Genomic DNA, 21,994 nt, shown 5'->3' with positions numbered 1-21,994 from the left:
GGGGGAAGGAGCAGCTTCCTCTCCATCTGGCAGTAAATTGGCAGGGTGTGAGTCTGGCACTGCCAGTGGTCATCCGTGCCCCTGGGTCCAGCCTCCCAGTTACGTGAACAGTAACTGCCTTTTTTGCTTAAGTCAGCCTGAGTTGAATTTCTAAATTTTGCAACTACAAGAATACTTAACATATCCTTATTTAAAAAAAAAAAAGTTCATTACATGAATTACATCTCCTATAGTCACAATTTCCAGATGAGGAAGATGAGGCCCAGAGCTTGAGGAGACCATCCAAGGCACACAGTAAGCCTAGCTGTCAAGACAGGATTGCAAGGCAGCTCTCCCTTCTCCTAGGCACCTCCCCCATCTACACTGTTCTCTGGATTGAAACTGAATGAGGAAATGTGCCTGACACCCTTCCAGGTCACAGGAATTAATGCCCAAACACAGATACAGCCGAGGGAGAGGATACCCACCAGCCGTACCTTCAAACAAGAGAATGTCTAAGAGATCAAATAAACGATTCAAAAAGCCCCAGAATACAGCTCCTGATGCCCAGTTAGGCATCTCTCTGCTGGACGGGCCTGAAAGTTGTACTGATTTATGGTGAGCCGGGCGGGAAGATTAGTGAGTGCCTGAGAAAACAGGAGGGTGCTAAGATGCCGAGGGGGTCGTGGAGAGCCATGCTCAACCGAGCCCTGAAGTCAGTATCGACTGTCCAAGAAAGCCTCCACGGAAACTGCTGGGCCCTGTCTGGCACAAGTCAGGTGAGTATCCGCCCATCTCTCCCCTTGCCCCCAACATGCGGCAGGTGGGATCAGCCTGCCGTGAGTCCTCGCCCCAATCCTAACAGGAAGCTGGGACGGCAGTCTGGCCACTGCAGCCCCCATGCGCCAGGACTGGGCTGCCTGGCTGAGTCATTTGATTGTGTGTTTGAGGCCAAGCCTGCCCCTGTCCACACCACGGTTAGTCACGGCCCCGGCCTGGTTAGAGAGCAGCCCTTAAAAGGGCTGGAACAAAAGAGGTAGCATCTTTCCAAAACAAAATTGACAAGAACACAGTGTACAAAATGGAGTGAAGTTGCCCATTTTCTCCACTATGTGGCTACAGGGCAGCTAAATCTAGGGTTTAAGCAGGCAATTTTCTACCAAGTTAGAAAAAAAAAAAACCCAAAATGATCCAAATAAGCAAACAAGTATGGCTTACCTTGTGTTTGCCCCTCACCTCCCCACCAGTGGTATCTGTTGGCAAAGGTTTCCCAAGCCAAACAGCAATTCCTAAACCAAAATGCTTACTGCGCACTTTGAACAGAAATAAAAGCATGCTGGAGATCTCAGCCTTAAAATGAGCCGGTGGCACCAGGGAGACACTTCAGTTTTACTTATCAAAATGTGATGGTGACATTCACTGAGAAGTGCCAAGAAAATCAGAACAGGGCTAGCGGGGTGGGGGAAGGGGTGGGTTTCAGCTACATAATTGCAGCAAACTCCCCAAAACATACGAGTTTCCAGTCACTGATTTATTGAGCTGCTCCATTTTCCAGCTTCAGATGCCCTGGACTCACAGTCCAGGCTGATGGGCCGGGAAGCTGGCTTCAGAGCAGCCACTGCTAGCCCAGGACCCAGGAGGACGGCTTGCAGGAAATGCTCCCCACAGCCTCAGCAGACCACAGCCGGGAGCTGAGCAGCACCTGGGTCTGTCCCAGGAGGTGAGGTGGGAGTTCGCCTCCATGAGCAGAGCCCCCACCCCACTTGCGCCCCATCACCTCCTCCACCAAGTGCCCGGGGCCGTGGCCAGTGACCCCATCTGTGTGGCTGTGAGCCCAGCCCATGACACAAGCAACTGGACAGTTTAAGCTTGCTTCATTCCACAGAGGACAACGCTCTCCAGATGGAGGAGGTGTTAGCATTTAAATGAGAGGAGGGTGGAAAGTAAACCAGAATCATTCCCGACAAGGGCAAAAAGAGGACACAATGATTCTGTTTACTGAGCACATGTGCACCAAACACAAGTGTACCTCACTCTAAACACAGTCAGGACTTGGGAAAAATCTTAATGTCAGAATCTAGGGGATTATATTTGACCATTTGATTCCAACAAACCATAATCTCATTTTGAAAAGCATATCATTTCATTAAGCATGGGCATTCTTCTTCCTGCAGTGCACTGGAAATGATGACTTCTGTCGAAGATCTTAACCCCAGGTTATCGGGAGTAATAAGACCAGCAATAATGATCAAGATGATGATAATAATAATAATAACAGCAGGACAGGCGGCAGCAGCAGCAGAGCCTTATGACGTGGGCCAGGCCCTGTCCCCAGCAGGATACACGTGTTAACCCGTCTAGGTCTCTTAAAAACAAAGTGAATTCTACGTGTTATCCTCTTTTTACAGTTGGGGAAACGGAAGCACCGACCTCTGTTAAAAGGAGAGGACCTTGCTCCAGGACACCCATCCGACAAGGGCAGGCCTTGTACGGGATCTGCCCACAGCTGCCTCCGAACCGCTGGTTGTGCAGAGTGAGGTACACTGGGGTCCGGAACGACAGGTGCACCCACTGACACACAGGGGACCACACACAGGACAGCCTGGCTCGCAGGTCGGCGTTTGCAGGCGCACTCACCTTCACTCTCCCCACTCGTCTTGGTGCCTTTTGAACCACCCTCTGTACCTTTAGCCTTCTCGGCGTCTTCTTGGGCATCCTCGGCGGGCCCTTTCTCCTCATCCTCTTCCTCCCCAACGTTTTTGTAGTTGGGTCTCTTTTGCACCCGCCTCTTGCCCTTGTGCTTGTTCATCTCAAGGGACCGCTCTAGCGTCTCGGTGGGTTTAATGAAGCACCGAATGCTGGGCTTGGCCTAGGAAAGTCGAACCAAGACAACAGGCAGATTTGAGCGCTGGACTCAACGCTGCATCCTATTAAGCTGCCCGAGAGTTTCTGCCCCAAGAAATTCCTGTCCAAAACAACAAATGCTACCCCTAGTTGATTACTGTAACTGTTATGAACATCATTATTACTATAATCTAAACAACAGCACCAGCTACTATTTATTGCCCATGGTCCTAAGTCATCTGCACTTTACCAGTACCAGCTCTGCGCTTCCCAAAGGTCAAAAACACACTTCTGATTAATGCTTTTATGGTACTTTCTACGCACCAGATGCTGTTCTAAGGCCTCTGACTATATTATCTCACTTAAAGTTTACAAAACCCCCACAAGATAGTACTGTTGTTACGCTCACTGTACATGTGATGAGACTGAGACTCAGAGATGTTAAATGACCTGCCCAAGGTCACAGAGCCAGGAGGTGGCAGAGCTGGGGTTCAAGACCACTTATCTACACAATTTACATCTTAACCACAGCACTCTGATGTGCTGCGCTAAACTTCTAGTTTAAATATACTTATTTTAAAAGGAACTGAATATCACTATGGAAATGGGACACCAGCGTATCTTGCTATTATAAAAATAAAAAACAGAAAAGAAAAAGCAAGGTGTATTGGGTGTAACCAAATGCTGGCTCTCTTTAGAAGGGGAGCCTGGCAAGTATTGGCAATGAGTTCTAAAGCTCATCCCCAAAAGAAGCCTGCCCCTAAGGAAAACGTTTTTCCCTAAAAAGTCAGAAGCCTAAGAGAAATGAGAAAGGCCCGTGCGTCACCATGGTTCATATCCCACATTGTGGAAAACATGGCTGTATCTCAGTTCTTAGAGCAACCATGAGCTATAGGGATTATCTGTCCCATTTTACAGATAGGAAAGTGAGATTCAGAAGGGTTAAGTGACAGGCCCAATGCCACACAGCTACTGAGCTTCAGTCAGAATTTGAATCGAAACTTGCCCAATCCCAAAGGCCAAGCTCTTCCTAAAATATCAGTGTTTCACCGGGAGCTCAAACTCAGTTTCATGTTTAGTACTCTCTGAAAAGCATCTACGTGCAAATGAATCAGGTTTAGAAAGAAGCAAAGACAAAACAAAAACAAAAACAAAAACAAAAACAAAATAAAACTGTTCCTGATTTGTTTGAGGTAGGATTCTGATTGAAGTATTTTTCTCTTTTCAGGGTCCAGATGACGTTCAGACATCATTTTGTCTTTGAAAAGGAAAGTTTTAAAGGAAACTTTTCCATTATCTTGATACAGTCTATCCATCTTCTGAATTTACCCCAAACAACCGCCAATTATATTCTGGGGGCTACCGGACCTTGCCAATAAGTGAAATGTGCTCAAAGAACACAGATTAATTTCAATAACACTCAAAACAAAACCTAATGGAAAGCTAAATTAGCATCCAAATCCAAACATTAATTTTTATTTACCTCCTTTGGATTATTCATCCACAAAAATGACAGCTAAATTGAGACGAGCTTCTACTGTCCAGGAAACCCAGATAGTGCATTACAGATGCCGACAACCAAGAGCCCAGAGATGAGAGCATTCTGAGCTTGCAGCACTTGACAGACAGCATCCATCAGGGCCCACTTAGGATGCTGTGCGATTGAACGCAGCCCCAGACGCCGGCCTCATCCTCTCCTGAAGGACCCAAACCCGGTTAATTGGGGCCTCAAGATGAAGTGACTGCTTCCTCTGATCACCACTTACTTCTAGGGAATTTTGGAGCATGCCACATGTAATTAAAGCTTTCAGGAACAGAAAACTGAGACCAAACACAGAGCACACCACTGGTTAGAAGCTATGAGTAGAAATTCACATGGATGGATGTAGAAACCTCTCCCTGAGCTCTGCATGGACTCAGATACACAGAACAGCTGGCAGTAGTAAGGGAAGTGAAGCAACGCACGAGGTCCAGGGCTGGTCAGAGTGGTGTGAAGCCCAGCCAGACCCTACATGAGCTGTGGGGCCTCTCAGAGCTTCCAGCCTCTTGTCTAAAACATGGGAGAAGTAATTCTGGCCTCCTAGAGCTAAACAAAATCATGGATAGAAAGTTCCTTCAGAGCCTGGTGATATAGGAAGCATCCAATATATAGACAGCTACCTTCCCTTCTCCGCATACATGAAAGAGAGAAAGAGAGAGAGAAACAAAGAAAAGAAAAGAAAAGAAAAGAAAAGAAAAGAAAAGAAAAGAAAAGAAAAACTCAACTGTGAAAATGAATTTAAAAACTTTCCAAGGGCTATGCTTTTGTCAATGATCAGGTGTTAGGGAGGGAGGCAGAGAAGGCATGCTTACCAGGGAAATTTCAAACCTTTAAAATGCAACCTACCCAGTAAATAGCTGGAAATAACCTAAATGTCCATCAACAGGGGAATGGTTAGGTAATTATGGTCTGTCCATAGAGCGGGAATCCACGTAGATGTTAAAAAGACTGGGGTCTTTTTAGACCTAGATATACTGATGCAGAAACAGCACCAGGATAAAAAAGGAAGGACAGGGAACAAAGCTGGGACCCTTTGGGGTAAAGCCTTATGATGGTGTAAACACAACTTTTCCTGGAAAGCTGCACAAGAATATATTAGCATTTCATGTCTGGGGAAGGAAAAAAGGCAAGTGGTACTATGTGTGCACACCCCTAAAAGTGCACTTAAGAGATTTTCACTTCTATACCTTTCCTCCGTTTGAAATTTCTTATTGTATATGCATATAAACTTTTCAAAAAATTCAACAGGGATCATTTGGATATTGGAATTATGAAGTTTATTTTCCCCCTTTTTTCTTCTATATTTAAAAAGTCTTATTTAAGAAAAAATACTAACAACAACAACAACAACAAAAATCCCATAGTTACCATGGAGATGCTGACAGGGCGTGGCTGGGAAATGTGGGCAGGGACTCGTTATCATTCCTGCCTCCCGGCTGCCAGCTCCCCGGGAATCTGTGTTACACTGGCCAACCCCGGATGCTCCAGACGGAAAGCCCCCGTGGGCAGTGCCATCTTATACCCCGCTGTCCTCCTGACACTAAACCAGGTGCCTGGAGCAGGGCATGCCTTGATGGACTGCTGCCGAGTGGCCTGTCCCATCCATACTACATCCAACGTGACAGAGAGAAGAAGAAGAAAACAGAAGAAAAGAGAGGGTGGATGGAGAAAGGGGCCTAACACCCTCAGGAGCCAAACTTAGTGGAAGAGCTAACAGGATGGAACCAACCAGAAGAAACGGGAAAACCCACTTCAGAGTCAAAAATCAGAAGGCCTTTGGGTTTATCTTTTTATAAAGAAAGCACCTCACGCATGCCTCAGAGAAAAGAATCCTGCAAATAAGGTCTAGTTTCCCAAACGCCGCAGGCTTGGGTTTCCCTAAGGGCTCACCCCCCAGGGATCGGAAGCCTGAGCTGCAGGGGGAGAGTGGAGGTGCGGGGCCCTCCTTGCTGCCTCCAGAGACTCTGCCAGGCACCCGAGTTGGGGATGCAGGAGGGGAGCCTTGGGCTCTGTGGCTGGACGTTTAGGCAGCCTGGCTTCTGGGGTCATAGCCAGCTGCAGTCCAGCAGTGTGTTTTCAGGGGTGGTCTGGGGTCTAAGTACTCCCTAGAGTGTCTGCCCCCACCTGCTGGTTAAGGACACCTTCCACCAGCCTTCATGCCTCCAACCTTTGCGCCTGGCTTCAAAGTTACATACTCAAGAAGGTGACTCCCCCCAGGGGTCGGCGATAACTAAGGCCTTTCAGGGGTGGCAGGGTCTGAGAAGAGGTTCTGCAAGGACCGCGAGAGGGGTCAGGAGCAAGGGTTCAGGAGGAAGGATGCAAACATGCAAGCCCAGCATTGCTGATGCCACGGAGGTCAAACATAATGTCCTCTATTAGGTCTGGGTGTGCCCCCTTAGAAAAACCCTGACACAGACTGCGTAAGAAAGACCGATCAATCAATCAAGGATTCCGTTCATGGATAAAAAACAAAACCATTGACTTAAAACATGTACATATACATCATGTTTTCCTGCGTTGATAGGTATTTGCATGACGGTACACAGAGCAAGGCCTGGAAGGATACACAAACTGAGAACAGTGGTTCCTTTTGAGAAAGATACTGAGGTTGGGGAACTTTCACTTTCTACTCTAGTTGCTTCTATATCATTCAATTGTTTTACCCCAAGAAAGTATTACCAGTGCCATTAAATGTAAAAAATACCTTTAAAGAACATATCTAATATCACTGAACTATACATTTAAAAATGGTTAATCCACTGTAAATGTTGTTTGTTATAAATATTTCACATAAAAAAAAACTTTCAAAAAAGCACCCCTAAAAGTGAGAATGGTGATTAGCTGGGGGGAGGAGTGGGGGAGGAACTGGTTGCAGACTGAGCAGGAGTGGTGGTGCCCTGGAACACAAGATGCCAGAGATGTTTTCTGTCTTGACTTGAATTACAAGCTTCCCCTGTGATCTGAAAGTAGAGCGTTCCTACGAAACCTCCTGTGAACCTGAAGGGTGTGAAGCAGAGAAGCAGTAACCTTAGGACATGGCTTGCTCGGAGATGCACAGAATGAATGGAGATAAAGCACAGATGCTCACAGACACAGTTCAGAGCTACGGGACGTGATGCTGAGGTGCTGAGCGTGGTTCCAGGGAAGGGGCTTGGCGGCCCCGCTCCCACTGCTCGGGGTTCGCACTGCCCCTGTCACCGCGGCGGCAGCACCTGCACTGTACACTGTTCTCACTTTCCAAGTTTTTTTCGTAAAAGTGAAAAACCTCTTTGGATTTTTCAGCCTTCTGTAAAAATGTCTTCTATAATAGAGACGTGGCTTAAAGCAAACTTCTGAAAAGCGGGGACACCTGTACACAGTAATGTAACCACGTGTATGAAGCCATCAAGCAGTACAGTGAAGATCACTGCACTTTTATGTGCTTCATTTATGTTACCTCTCAATTTAAAAAAACTGTTAACCTAGAAGGTTTCCAGTAAATTCAGATCGTCACAGTGCCCTAAATATGAGCTAGGGGCAAATCAGACAACTCGGGAAGCTGGCTTCACTGCAGTCGCCGGAGGGCTGACCATTCACTGAGCCCCGACTAAGCACCAACACTGGGCTAAGAGCGAGGAAGCCAAGGCCAGGCCTTCACTGAGCTCACAGTGCAGCCAGGAGCCGGCGGTGTACTGCTGTTGTGTCCCACACGGACACTAGGAGATGAAGGAAACTGAGGGCACGGAGGAAGGAGTGGGGAAGTGAGCCAGGATGGGGGCGGGTTGGGAGGGGAGCTTAGGAGGGCTTCGTGGAGAGGGAAATGATTGATCCGAGTTTTCAGTATTAACAGTTCACAACAACACTTGGGAGGAGAGGAAGGCCAGCTCAGAGTTCTGGACAGTCACCCTTAATTCTGTCAAGGCCAGAGCCACCTAGAGCTGGTTTGTGTGGTGACAGCAGTGGTGCCCTGGGACACAAGGTGCCTGGCCCAAGCTCCCAGGTAGCAGCAGGCACACAGGAAGGAAGTCAGGGGGTGGTTCTGGGCCGGCCAAGTGGCACGTCCAGTCAGCTGTTCGTGAAGGAGTTCATTGACACTCATGGCCTAAGAAGGGACGTCAGCATGACCCTGTCCCTGCACATAGCACCTGCTGAGAGGGTTTCTTGGTACTACTCGGTGATGCGGAGACGGGCGGTGGAGAAGGCAGCCTGGGGAGCAAAAGCACAGTGACAGTCTACACATCACTCACTAGGTGGCCCTCTGACTTGATGAGCATGATGGACGAGCACAGGCTGTGATTATTTCCCATTTCCGTTTCATGTGCGCAGAGCTCCAAATGTCACAGGGGTTACGGTGACCCGGGTTTACACCCACCGTAACCAACGGCACTGTAGCACATAGCTCTGCAACTGGCCATGAAGGGAAGCTGGGTGGATAATTGCTGCAGAGCGAGCCTATTCTCGTTCCAGAACGAGGTGATCAGCAAGCAAACATCAGGCGGCATAAGCTCCGGGGTGATGTATGGGTGCGCGTGCTACGTGCCAAACCCTGAGCGACGTGGGGCTGCCGAGCCAGAGCACATGCGCGCATCCAGAAAGCACAACTGTGACCACGTCAGTGAGACGACGGGGCACTGCTGCCAAACTGAACGGGGAAGATCTAACCCATGGTGGGGGAGGCACGAAGAGGTAACAGGCCACTTCCATTAACAGGAGGAGCATGGCACTCTTCCCCACGATTGGCCAATTATCAGGGAGCGAGGCAGCGGCCGAGGCATAACCCAAGGCAGCGCCCATTTATCTGGCATCGGAGCGGTCTCAGAGCTCAGAGGCCTCACGCTCCGACTGTGGGAACCAGCAGGTCATGTCAAGATGGTGCTGGGACTTCTTAGAAAGCTGCCCCCTGGGTGCTGCTGGGTCTGTGAGACCAGCCTCATCCCCTGGCCTTCCCCACCCCGTCACCTTCTCTGCCCCCCTCAATGCCCGGCACCGCCTAGTCTGTCCCTCTGATGCTGTGTCGAGCATTCGATCAACAGCTAATGAATTCCTGCAGGATGAATGAATCCCCAAGGTATTAATCCCAAGCTATGTATGATTAAAAAGGCATGTTCCATGCTCTTGCAAAATAAAATATCTTATATTCTTCCATTAAACAGTGACAAAGCATTTCGTTGGCATTTCTTTAGAAGGAGTGTTTTACTACATTTTGTTCTCAAAAAAAAAAAAAAAGGTAATGAACTGTGAAACAGTGGTGACTCCTGTCACCTGCAATGTTCGGTCCGGAACCCTACATCTCATGCTGCACCAAGTGACTATCACTGTGGATGGTGGCAGAAGGGCACGAAATGCAGCAGCACGGGGATTTGGGGCTGATGGCCTGCAACCCCCCACAACTGGGTGGCAACAGAATGATCCCTTAACCTCTGTTAGGTGAGCGTTGGCTTCCTCACGCAGAGAATGTGATGATAATACTGTCTCACTCTTCGGGTTGTCAGGAGCCTCAGATGAGACAGCGAGGAGGGGAACAAGTGTGTTCCTCTTCTGTAAAGTGAAGGCGTTCCCCCACTCGCACTGACCCAGTCAGTACGTTGCTTGCCTACTGGCCTCTCCTCGATCCCAGACAGCCAGTTCACAACCATCGAGGTCTCTGATTCGCCATTTTTTGTGCCTTGACCACCCCAACCCCCTACCCTTCCACTTACATCAGGGAGAGCTATCCTTCCTTCGGTCCTCCAATCCAGTGTCACCTCCTCGGGGAGGACTTCCCTCACCGTCATCTCCTGAAGCTGTTTTCCATTTCTTTCCAGATCCAAACCTTAAACCTGTGTTGATGTGCTTGTTTACCATGTTTCCCACCAGGGTGTCAGGACAGGCACCTTGTCTGTCTTGCTCATCCTGCAGCCTGTGAGGCCAGCACGGCACTGGTCTGGAATGTGTGGGTGCTTCCCAAAGACTGCGGCTGAGGGGGATGGGGGAGAGAACGAGGGGCGTTGCTCCTGCTAGGGAAGGGCTGTCCATACCCCAAGTGTCACCCAGAACAATACTGACTGAGTGAATAAAGCCTTGTCAGCTTTTTCCCCCCTTTTCTCTGCTCATGAAGCTTTCAGGAATCTGCCCCATGCCCAGCTTGAAGTTACCAGGGGTCCCCTGGGGTAGGGAAGGTTATGACCAGCACAGCAAGTGGTCAGCAGGCAGTCAGTCTCAGGCCAGCCAGGACTCAGAATTCACAGGGGCAACCCCACTATTCAGCCCCTGGGATGCGTTACGCCCACCAGCCACGCTGACTGTCCTCAGTCAGGCAGTAAGTGACTCACACCACTTCCCACCTAGCCACTGTTGTTAAATCGCTAGAGCAATGACAGAGGGAAGTGACCGGAGTGGCCCTTTTCTCATTCCATGTGCAGTCTCCCGTCAGGCAAAGCACCCCCGCGGCAAAATCCAGTTTCCCAGTTGGAGAACTTTGGCGCTGACCAGGAAAGGATTTCCTTACTCATTAGATATATGGTGCTCGCATCCCTGTTAAGATTCATTATCTCAAGACATCCCAAGTTTACTGCAAGAACCTTCCAGATCCCAGGGTTAGGATGTTCCCACTTCCCTTGGTGTAAACTCTTGAGTCCTCCAATGGCTCCAAGGGCACCACCTACTTTAGACTCCCATCCCCTCTTTCCCTAACCTCACCCCTTACTACACTCCACCTTGCCACACTGCTCTTTGCTGTTCCTCTGACACACCAGGCACACTACTGCCTAGGGGCCTTTGCACTGGCTGTTCTTTCCGGCCCAAATGCTCTTCCCCCAGATATCATGATTCACTCCTTCACTTCCTTCAAGTCTATACTCTAATGTCACCTTCCCCATGAGGCCACCCGATAGAGAAGTGCACCCTCCCAAGCCTCCTGGCACAGCCCTCTCCCTTCTCAGCTTCACTACAGCTGCTTTTCTAGTGCACGCCTCATATTCTGACATGCTTTGATGTTCACTAACAGTTTTATTGTCCCTCTGCCTCTCCTCACTATAAGAGAAGCTTCTGGAGGTCAGAGGTCTTCATTTTGTTCATGGTGTGTCTCCAGTGCCTAGAACAGTGCCTTGCGCACACTCGGTAACTGTGTGTTGAATAGACGAATAAGTAACGATGACTCAGCTTCAAGGGACTCAAGAGTCTTAGAAGACTCCAATGCCCAAAGGGGCCTGGCTGTGATGAGAACTCACAAAGCCCCAGGGCACCGATACCAGAAGTGGTAGGTGCCCTCTTTTTCTGTCCCCACCTTTGGTTTTCCTGATTTTAGCCAAAACCTGGAAAAAGTCACCAATGACTAAATGCAGACTAGGAGAGGTCTCCATTCAGTCAGGGGTGTGGCTCCCCGCCCCCGACAGCAGTCTCCAGCCTGGTGGCTGCCCCAACCTGTTCCGTGCCAAGCTGCCAGGCAGACAGAAAAGCCAGCTCAGGCCTGAGTCACAGAAACTTCTCCACCCCCAACCCCACTCCTGAGTTGCCCACTGTTTTGCCCTGTTGGCCCATCCGGCCTGTGGCCATTCCGAGAACCTCTGGCCCTTCTCCGGCTCACTGGACCAGGACCAGCACTCCGGCCCCTTGGGTCAGTCACCCGCAGCCCTGGCCACAGGCCACTCCTCCATGAGCCTCCACACCATGGTGCTGGACAGCTGTGCAGGACAAAGGGAGAGATGACGGTTTCTAAGAGGTCTCTCATCTACCACGATGCTCTGCTTGGTTTGTGGGACACGCTGCGTCTGATTCTCTCTGATGCGGTCAAACCCTTACCCGCAACTCGCACTGCTGCACTCAGTCCTCTGTAGGCAGCGGTGGCGCCTTGGAACTGTAATCCTGTCTGTTGAGGGGTTACAGGCTAGACCGCAGCAGCCCCGCAAAAAGGGACAGCACACATGACTTCTCATTCTCTGTGGGAATGATTGCAACTGGTTAAGGCCCTTGATTGATGTCTATTCTCTTCCTTCAGCGTTCACTATCAACCCTCTCCTAGAAGCTAATGACGACTTTCAGGAAGAAGAATGTGTCGGCTTCAGAAACAGCATTGATTACCCTGGGGGTCACAAGTAAGGTCAGGGTCACTGAAAGACGTGGGGGAACACTAACCCCAACCGCACAGGGGGCTGTTCTGCCTTCAGTACTTTGGAGGCTCCGCTGCCGTCTGACTCAAGCCTGGTCTGGAAAGACAGCCGTGCAGTGGCGACCAGGCGACCCAAGCCAACAATTAACGCTCTGCTTCCACAAATACACAAGTCAGAGAAGCCAGGCTGCTACTTTCTCAGCTGCTGGCTCCACGTGGCACGTCCTCGCAGAGCCTTCTGCCAGCAGAGGGTCCAGCTCCCAAGAAGGACAGGTGGCCCATGGAGGGTGGACAGCTAACGTTCTATATGTGTGCCCAATCATTTGGATCCCCCAAGAATCATCTGGAGACCATCCCAACTGGCTGAACTGATGCCCCTAGAGAGACGGCTGATGTCCTCATTTTGAGGCAAATAAGCCTATTCTGCCCCAGAATTCTCAGCCCCGACTCCGAGTTCAGAGACAGCCAAGTGTGAATGCACGTTAGCTGGCTAAGCACTTGCACTTTTCAGAGAGGGAATCTGGGGCCCAGACTGCACACAGAGGCCCAGCCTGCTGACACCAGATGGCGACGTTTACAATGGGTGCTGTCACCACTGTCACCACTGCGCCCTGTGCCTGGTCATGAGGCACCTCCCTTTGGGGTGCACTAAGTGTGCCTCTATGTTAATCATCCCAAGGAGGGGATGCAGGGTGATGCTGAAGCCTCAGAAACTAAGGTCATCGTGATGCTAGCATCTGAAGTTTAGGCCTTGCTGTGCACTAGGCTTTGGAATAAGCACTTTACATAACACGTAATCGTCTCTGCAAACCCATGGTTGTTAGTCTAGTTGGAGAGGTGAGGACCCTTGGGCCCGGAGACCTGGACTAACTTGTCCTGGGACACACCTAGTAAGGCGAGGAGCCAGGATTCAAGGGGCCCTGGCAGCCTAGCTCCCGAGTCCACTCCACCAGACTGCATCTAAAGATGGAATGTGGAACAGCACCAAAGCGATCCCCTCTGACGCTCCTTCCCCACGCCTGAGCAGAGAGAAGGCGGCATGTGAGGGTCAGGTTCTGAGGCTACTTCTGTTCTGAGAGTCTTGAAGAACATCACAAGAGCCCTCGTGACCTTGTCACCAGTTCACCCACTGAGTCACTCATGCCTGCAGTGAGTGCCCCCAGGCATCTCCGGCCAGCCCCGTGACAGCACAGGCGATGTGGGCGTCTCCAAGACACAGTGCTATGCCTTTGCAGGGGATGGGAAGCCCAGTGGAGGCAAGGGTGGTGTCTTTCCTGGGCACCAGTGGATCTCTGCTGAGGGAATGGATGAATGAATGCAAAAACGAAGGAAGCCATTCCACAGAAACCCAGGATGAAAAAAGTCCCTTCAAAAACAAAAGTACCTACAGGTAACAAGGCATATCCCATAATCTAATCTATACGTTCATTTTGCACAAATAATGAGATGTTGGCAGTTTCACAATGAGTGTTCTCTTCCTCTACTTCCCCCAACGAGAAACATTATCTGCTCTGCATTAGAATTACAGCAAGAATTATCCCCTAGGAGGAACCATATGATTTTAATGCACAGATGAATTTCAATTAGACATTTATCTAGCCATGCTGATGTGTTTTAAATTTAACCCTAAATTACAGACTTTTCAAATAACTCTGCTCTCCGCTCTGCTTCTCTCTCCTCAATTTTGGTTTGGTTTTGTGAAAGGTCTGCTGGTAAAATGAAGCAATACCAGTAACTTATCTACAAATTACGGGAAGGAGAAAGTAGGTTAAAAAAGACCAAGAAACTTAAAACAAGTATGATCAAACCACATCCGAGTTAGGCAGGAAACAATAGGAGACTGTTCTTGCTCAGAGGGAAGGAAGGTAAATCTTACCAGGACTATTGTCAAACAAGTCATAAATGAGATAAACCCTTCCCAAATTTCAACTGCAGTCATCACAACAGACTTCGATTTTGCACCCAGGGAAAGGCAAGAACCGAAAGTAGAAAGCTGACACTTTCACTGGGGCTGGCAATTCCTTCCACACTGAAAAGAACCTCTTTTTCGTTCAGGCTTCCACATGAGCGGTTATGTGTCCATCACAATGGAGGCAGGAACTCATCCCAAGAGGAGGTCCTTGGGAAAAAGAACAGATCTCCTAAATGCTCCCTCTGATTTGAGGGTGTTCAACTAAAGCAAGTATCCTAAGCTGAGAGGTCACCAGGAACTTCCTGCAATTTGCTTTTGCTCTAATTGGAAACCCCACGTATCAATGTCAATATCCTGCTTGTGACATTGTGCTACAGTCTTGCAAGATGTCACCACTGGGGGAAAACTAGGGAAAGGGTGACGGATCTCTCTCTATTATTTCCTGCAACTGTACGCCAATCAATTTCAATGGAAAAAATCTGCAAACCCAAGCACCCCAACAATCTCTGGGTTCATCTCTTGGAACATCAAGTCTAACTTCAGCAGTAGGGGTCTTATGGGTAGACATTCTGCAATGAAGCCTTAGCAGCAATCTTGGGGTCTGGAAATCACGCGACAAAATGAAGTCCAAAAGGACCCACTACATTTCAACCTGTTAGTAACATAAATGTGGTGTGTTAGCAGCGGGCTGGGCAGGGACTGGGCAAATCTGATGGCTAACACATGCCTCACCCAAAGGGGGCGGCCTCTGAGAAGGTTCCCGCGCAACTCAGACTGGATCTTCAAGACAATCCTGATGCTGGGACTTTTCTGTGAAACTTCCTACATTTTAAAGTTGGCAATTCGTAAAATTTTCCTTTAAACACTGTGAAGACCAAGTCAAACAGCTCTGAGGGCCAGATTGCCGTCTGTCGTGCACTTAATGGGCACTTTAAATATATTTTCTCCCCATCCTCACCACAGCCCTCCAGAGTGGGGCTTACACTCACTGTCTTCTAAATGGGGTGAAACGACTTGCCCCAGGCGACCCACCAGCTGGCAAGGTCCTCAGCAGCCCCCTGGGCCCCCCGCCCGCTGATTCTGTGGACTCAGCATTCCATTACTTGCATTCATTCAGCGAAAGTGGGTTTAAGAAAGTTGCAAAGAAAAATCTCCAGCTGCATAAACACTAAGTCAGCTCCACATTTTCTAGACTGTGTGTTGTCACAACATGGACCACCAGGGAAGTCCTTCCTGTAGAGCACTTGTTACCCCTGTCACCTCTAGGTTGAATCCTCTCACCAACACTACTCCTTCCCGTTGGAGCACTTACAAGACTTGAGGTAGTGCATCTGTTTGTGTATTTTAGCAACGTCTGTCTCTGCTGGACTGTAAAGCCCCAGTGTGACAGCGACCATTTAGGATTTTGAATATCCCCAGACCTAGCACGATGCTCGATCCAGAAGGGACAGGCCAGACAGGGGCCATGAAAAGGCCCCATTCAATTCAGCTGAACTGACACCGCCACCACCACCATCAAGGACAGGTTTCTGGAAACCTTTTCAGAGGCTCTAATGTTCTCTTTAAAGAGCAAAGTGGTCCGGCCAAGACACTGTACGCTGGAAAAACCAGAAGGGCGGGAGACTCTTGTCATTGTGCTCCATGCAGATCTGGCCTTTCACACTCTGAGCTCATACTCCACCACGTGCTCAGATATGACAACAGAGCCAAAGGCCCCAGGGCAAGCCCTGCCCGCATACCGGTGTGCTGACTGCCTGAGAACCCGGCTGCAGAGACACAGCCTTCATGAAACAGCCTCTGTCTAGCTCATCTCAGACCCGTACGTGGAACCCAGGCTGCAGCAGAGCCAATGACAGGTAAGACCTCTGATGAGAAGGAACCAGCAGCGAGGGCCTGCCAGGCGGTCGGTATGGTAAGGACACAGGTACAGAGGGAAAACACAGGCTACTTTGGGGGAAAAAGCAAGCTGGGCCAGTACCAAGGTAGCCTGGAGTTCAGCATGTGTGAACAGGATGGTAGGAGAGAAGGCAGGCAAGGTAGACAAGGCCAAGCGGGGAAAACCTCGGGAGATGTCATCACACTGGTCCTTGGGGTTTCTTTCTAGCAGAGCACAAAAGGCACAAATATGCACAAACCGCAAACAGACTCTGTTTAGGCCACAGCTGGGCGATCGTTTAACACTTGGGAGTATTTGCCTTAAGATGCAGCTTTCCAGAGGGGAGGGTATAGCTCGGTGGTAGCGTGCATGCCTAGCATGCATGAGGTCCTGGGTTCAATTCCCAGTAAGTACTTCCATTAGATAAATAAATAAATAAACCTAATTACCTCTCCTCATAAATAAAAAAAATTTAAAAAGATAAAATAAAAAAAGATGCAGCTTTCCAGCTTGTTCAGAAGCATGAGAGAACCTGGCACTACTGCATCCGTACTCCTGCAGAACAACCGCAGGGTCAGGTGGAGCAGCAGCTGCTCAACAAGGGACACGTACACCCTCCAATTTGTCACAGTCCCCACTGCTCCCTACTGCTGTCTCACAGGGTCCCTGTCATTCATAGGTGTTCCCTGTCCAGTCTCCATAAACATTTGTGCCAGAGGCAAAGCATTTTCTCATCCTGACCCAATAACAGTGTCTCACAGATATACAACCAGAGGCCCAGAATGGTCCAAACCTGTGTTCAATAACATATGATCAGTCAAGTCCACTCTTAGTGCTTGACCCCAGAATTTTCTGGGTATGCGTGTCAGTACTCTGATTAGGTTCTCTGAGTCCCAGACCAGCTTATGCATCATCATCAGTGCTGTGTAAGTAAAATGTTGATTTCTGGTTTCAGAGAAACACACATTAACAAAATGAGCCATGGCTTCTTATCAGGGTCTAGAAATGGTCCTAACACTAATGACTTACGCAGCTTCTCTGCACATCCTGTTCAGGCTTAGCGTATGTCTCAGACAGATCACCGTTCAGAATGACTTCAGCTAACGAGTTCACCAGGGGTGCGTGATGTATAATTAGGAAGACCTGGTAAGAAAAAGAAAAATGGAATTTGTGTTACAGTGTGCAGACTTTCAACCTCTTCCTCCTCAGTCTGAAACCACTAGGCAGGGCTCCCTAAGTGCCGTGTTTAAGTGGCAATCCCTGTGATGCAAAATCCAAAGAATGGGTCACGTTTGGGAGAAACTGGTTACGCTTTTCTCCTTTTAGGGCTAGGCCCTCCTTCACTCAAGACTGCTGCCTGTTTGGCTGGCTGCTCTTCAGCGGAAGGAAGTGAATTAAAGCAAGACTGTCCCTCACGGCTGGATGAAGCCAAATCCGGCTGAAGCGGAGCAATGTGGGAAAGGAGCGCCAAACCCGCACGCTCCTTCCTCTCTACAGGCATGTCAGTGTCAAATCCGATTACGATAAGACCAGGAGGCCCCGGCCCAATACTTTAATTATATGGAAAAGAGGGCCAGCGAGTCTTGTTCCAATCAAGGACTTGGCAGAGGTTCGGCCATGCAGAGATCCCATCCCTGGAGTGAGTGCTGACCCTCACAGTGGGTTTGAGCACACCAGAATTCCAGGGCTGTGTTGGTAGACGTGGAAACTGTGGGGAGGAAAAGCCACATGAGCCAGCACAAGAGTTGTGCCAGGATGCAAAATCAGAAGGCGTGGGGCTGTCTGGGATGGCCCTGCTACCCCACCCTGTTGCCCAACGTTCAGAGGAATGGCTTGAGGAATCAGGGTATCCGAAACTGCCTTGCAGGGCTGGCTCAGACACACCTGCTGGTTTGTTTTAAACTGTGAAGGCAACACCGGTACCGCAGTGCAAGCTGGGATATATCAACCGTCTGCCTATAAGAGGGTGTGTGCGCACGTTTGTGTTTGCTTATGTATGTGTGGAACAGGGTTTCTGAACCTTGGCACGACTGTCAGGTGATTATTCTTTGCTGTGGGGGGCTCTCGTGTGCACTGCAGGCTATTTGGCAGCGACTCTGGCCTCCACCCACTAGATGCTAGTCACACCCCCTCCCCAAGTCTTGACAACCAGAAATGTCTTCAGACACTGCCAAACATCCCCGGGGGGAGGAGGGGGTGAAGTCGCTGCCAGGTGAGAGCCCCTGGCAGGGAACGGCTCTGGAAGGACATGGGAAAACCCTGTTAACCATGGTTGTCTCCAGGGACAGAAATCAGGAGACTGAGTAAAAGCAGAAAGGCAGCTTGGTTTTCACCTGTTCAAACTTTACAACTTAAAATATATATGTATATTAAAAATATATTCTAAAAAAAGAAAGTAAAGGCAGAAACTAAAACACTGGCTGCCCCTGAGGAGTGGGACTGGGTGCCTGGGGGCCAGGGGTAAGAAGAAGATTTTCCCTAAATGTTGTATTATACTGTTTGAATAGGGTGATATACTGTTCAAAAATATAAATACAATTCAGATTTAAGGTACAGGCAGAATAACCAAATGTAGTACCTACAAAAAAAAAAAAAGGACACCTGTTTTAAAACACTGGGGAGACACTGACTATCGTAGGCTGCACAGTATGATCAGAGGAGTCCACGTGCTCAGGGCTGTGGCCGGTATTCAGATGCTAGTGACCATGAGGATGAGTGGATTCAGGCCACACACACTCAGTGAGCACCTACTAAGGCCCACCTGACAAAGGCCGGTGTGGACATGCATGGTGTTCGTTCCTTCCTGGGTCCGGACAGACAAATGGGGGAGACCAGTCACTGCAGGGTACGTGGAGCCGTGCGCAGGCCAGACTTGAAAAGCTGGGCCGGCCTGCCCCTATTACACTCTTGTTGGGAGTGGTGGCTTAGTTTCAGCTGGACAGCATCCCCCATCACAGTGAATTAACATGGATGCTTCTAAAATCATTTGTAAGGATGTTCTGATGTAGAGCTTAAGGACTGGGATTTATACCTGATTCGAGGTTTTCACACATTTAGGCAACGTTCTGACAAAGCTATGTGGAAATGCGGTGGGACAAGAGCTCTACTCTCAAGCTGAGGGACACCCATGACAATGCTTTTTGTGAGAGACTGAAACAAATAATTAGGTGCCTGAGCCCCTGGCCCTTCACTAGGAAAACAGGAGAAATAAGGGTTCTCAGGGGAAAAGTGTGGCCTGACCCCCTGCTCCTCGGAGTGGCCCAACAGCGGCAGGGTCCTGAGGGTGCTTGCCACGGGATTCCTGTGGGTGCAGACCTGGCCCGCTCAGCCCTGCCAGCCTCCCAGAATCCCGAGCAGGAGAAGCTGGCAGATTTGTAACAAGGCGGCGGAAACAGCTGCCGGGAGGGGCTGGGGTTTGCACAGAGCCCTGTCGCACAGAGGGGCATTCAGAAGGAGTCGGCACCGGAGCACAGCTCCGGGCAAACAGAGCCCCCAGAACAAGACTCCGGGAGTAACAGGGAGCTGGCCACGTGCAGATCCCGGCTGGCTGGGCCCGCTGAAAAGAGGCTGGGTCTGCACCTCTCTTCTCAGACCAACCGGAGTCAGACCCACCTCAAACTCGAAACGGCCCAGGGACCCGGTGAGAAGGACGTTCTCTCAGCAAAGCAAATAAATACCTGGGCCACTGCAGAAGTGGGAACAGAGCTCTGGTCAAACGTCGGACTACTTGACAGTCTAATGAGATGGCCTGAGAGTCTGGACTGCTTGTAATAAAAATATTTTTAAAGTTATGTAACTGGGTCACCATGGAGTTTTTCCCTTCTTGTAAATATTACATAATTACGAGAAGGAAACACACTTGTTTAAGAGGGGCAGGCAGACAAATTGGCTCAAGACACAAATCTGGGAACTGAGGCTGCCACAAGATACCTTCCAGAAGGTAATCTGGGAACTAGAACCCTGACAATAGCCTTAAAAAACGGCCTCATTAGGGGAAGTCTGTTAAACCAAAATTGCTGTGTGTGTACACATATTGGGTCCCACAGTTTGGGGCTTATTTCAAAATGGCCAGGAATAGGACCCACACAGCCCACATTTCAAGGGTCTTTGGAACACTCCTTGGTTGTTTTGGAAACCTCAGTCTCCACAGTACACGTGCCAGGGTTGATTTATTTTTCATTTCTCCTTAAATTTCCAAGTACTACCATGAAGCAGATACACAGCACCTCTACTTAATGTCAGGAAAATAGAATCCCCTTTCATTTTTGTTATTTTATTTCAAGATGGGGGACCCAGAGAGAGAAGATGGGGCCATGTGGCCTGGGAAACTTCTGAAAGGCAGGAGCCCTCCAGGGACCCCCGATGTGTGGGGACACCAGCAAATGATCAAACGCACCTGCGACAGAAGGTAGAGAGAAACCGGCAGGCTGATTTTCGGTCGTTCTCCTCCCTAGGGAAGGTTGGGGGAAGAAGAGAGAAGTTTGGGTTACACATGTGAGCAGCACAAGATACACGAAGCCAAATGCCATCTGTCTGAAGGGGAGGCGCCCAGTACCCCGACTTCCTCCAAGACCTTGAGGCTCTTCTTTGCTGGTGGCAAAGTCTACCCTGCAAAATAAACTCGCAACCTAACCCTATCCACTACCATTTGCAAGGCCGCTGTCCTTCCACCTGAGAAACCTTTCACCATTAGTTATGGATTAGAGGCTGGACCCAGGAGAAGAACGAGCTCCTTAAATTACCAAGAATGTAAATTGCCCCCAGCTGGGGCACCGAGAGCCCAAAGCCCAGCAGGAGAGGCCCCGGAGGCCTGCTCTCAGGAAGGAGCTTTCAAAACAGTGAGGCGCAGGGACAGGCTGGGTGCTCTGGCCTCAGAGAAGCCCCTCATCTGTACAGGCTTCAATGGGCTCCATCTCACACCAACCCTGGGAGGATCTTCAGGACCCTCATTTTGCTCAGGGAGGTTACTGCCTTGTCCAAGGTGGCAGAATGAGGAAAGGGAAGAGGCAGAATTTGAACAAGGTCTGAAAACTCCGATTCTCATGCTTTCTCTCTGCCTATAGATCTCGTTAGGGTTGCAATTTTCTTTTATTCACTAATTTTTAGCAAGAATCCCCGTGTTCCATCACCAGAAGGAAAGCTATATTCCCTTGGGACATGGGTGCGGAGGCTGAAGCCCCTGCAGTGTAACCAGCTGGCTCTGTCCTGCCTCCTGTCAAGGGCTCTGGCCCTTAACTCTGGGTGGTACTGGTCTTCTCTCCCTGAAGTGGCACTTCTCCTGGGGGAGCTGAGACCACCCGCTTAGAATCACCTGGGGGCCAGATTCCTGGCCCACTCCAGACACACTGAGCCAGAATCCCTGAGAGGAGGGAGGAGGTCCGAGGATGTGCACTTCAACAGGCGCTATCCCCCCAGGGGCTTCTGAGCCCGTGACTGTGGCCAGGCGCTATCCGGGCTCTTTTCCTAAGTGCACTCCATCCCTTCCCGTCCGTTCTGTGCCAGTTTTGTGGCTGGCTGGATCTTCTCCAAATCAATTAGCTCTGGCAACTATCCGAAAAAGTTACCAGGGATGAGAACATCCCAAGAGAAGGACGCACAGAAACCAAGAACCTAAATTTGTAAAGGTTTCCTGTTTCCTTCTGATGTCAGTCATCTTTTCTCATTCATTTAAAGTCCGCACACACACACTCATACACACTCTCCCCCCACCCCAACCCCCACCTCCCCCCTTCCCTCTCTCTCTGTCTCTTTCTCCCACCCTCTCTCTCTACCCCCTCT

The 21,994-nt window shown here is 49.6% G+C and overlaps 1 protein-coding gene across 7 annotated transcripts in view; it reads right to left on the bottom strand.

Moving 5' to 3' along the window:
* CLEC16A (C-type lectin domain containing 16A) overlaps positions 1 to 21,994 on the bottom strand; it is a 196,337-nt gene that overhangs the window by 146,270 nt on the left and 28,073 nt on the right. For 5 of the 7 annotated variants that reach the window (XM_074346794.1, XM_074346795.1, XM_074346796.1 and 2 more), the window contains exons 8-10: positions 20,613 to 20,666; positions 17,246 to 17,359; positions 2,617 to 2,848 (exon numbers count right to left, since the gene is read on the bottom strand). In XM_074346794.1, the coding sequence (XP_074202895.1) occupies positions 2,617 to 2,848; positions 17,246 to 17,359; positions 20,613 to 20,666 (400 nt within the window). The remainder of the gene's footprint in view (positions 1 to 2,616; positions 2,849 to 17,245; positions 17,360 to 20,612; positions 20,667 to 21,994) is intronic. The other 2 variants (XM_074346792.1, XM_074346793.1) reach the window with 1 other exon arrangement.

The sequence above is a fragment of the Camelus bactrianus genome, chromosome 18 (assembly GCF_048773025.1).
Source record: "Camelus bactrianus isolate YW-2024 breed Bactrian camel chromosome 18, ASM4877302v1, whole genome shotgun sequence".
NCBI classification, from domain to species: domain Eukaryota; kingdom Metazoa; phylum Chordata; class Mammalia; order Artiodactyla; family Camelidae; genus Camelus; species Camelus bactrianus.
This window is presented reverse-complemented; position numbering and strand designations above follow the sequence as displayed.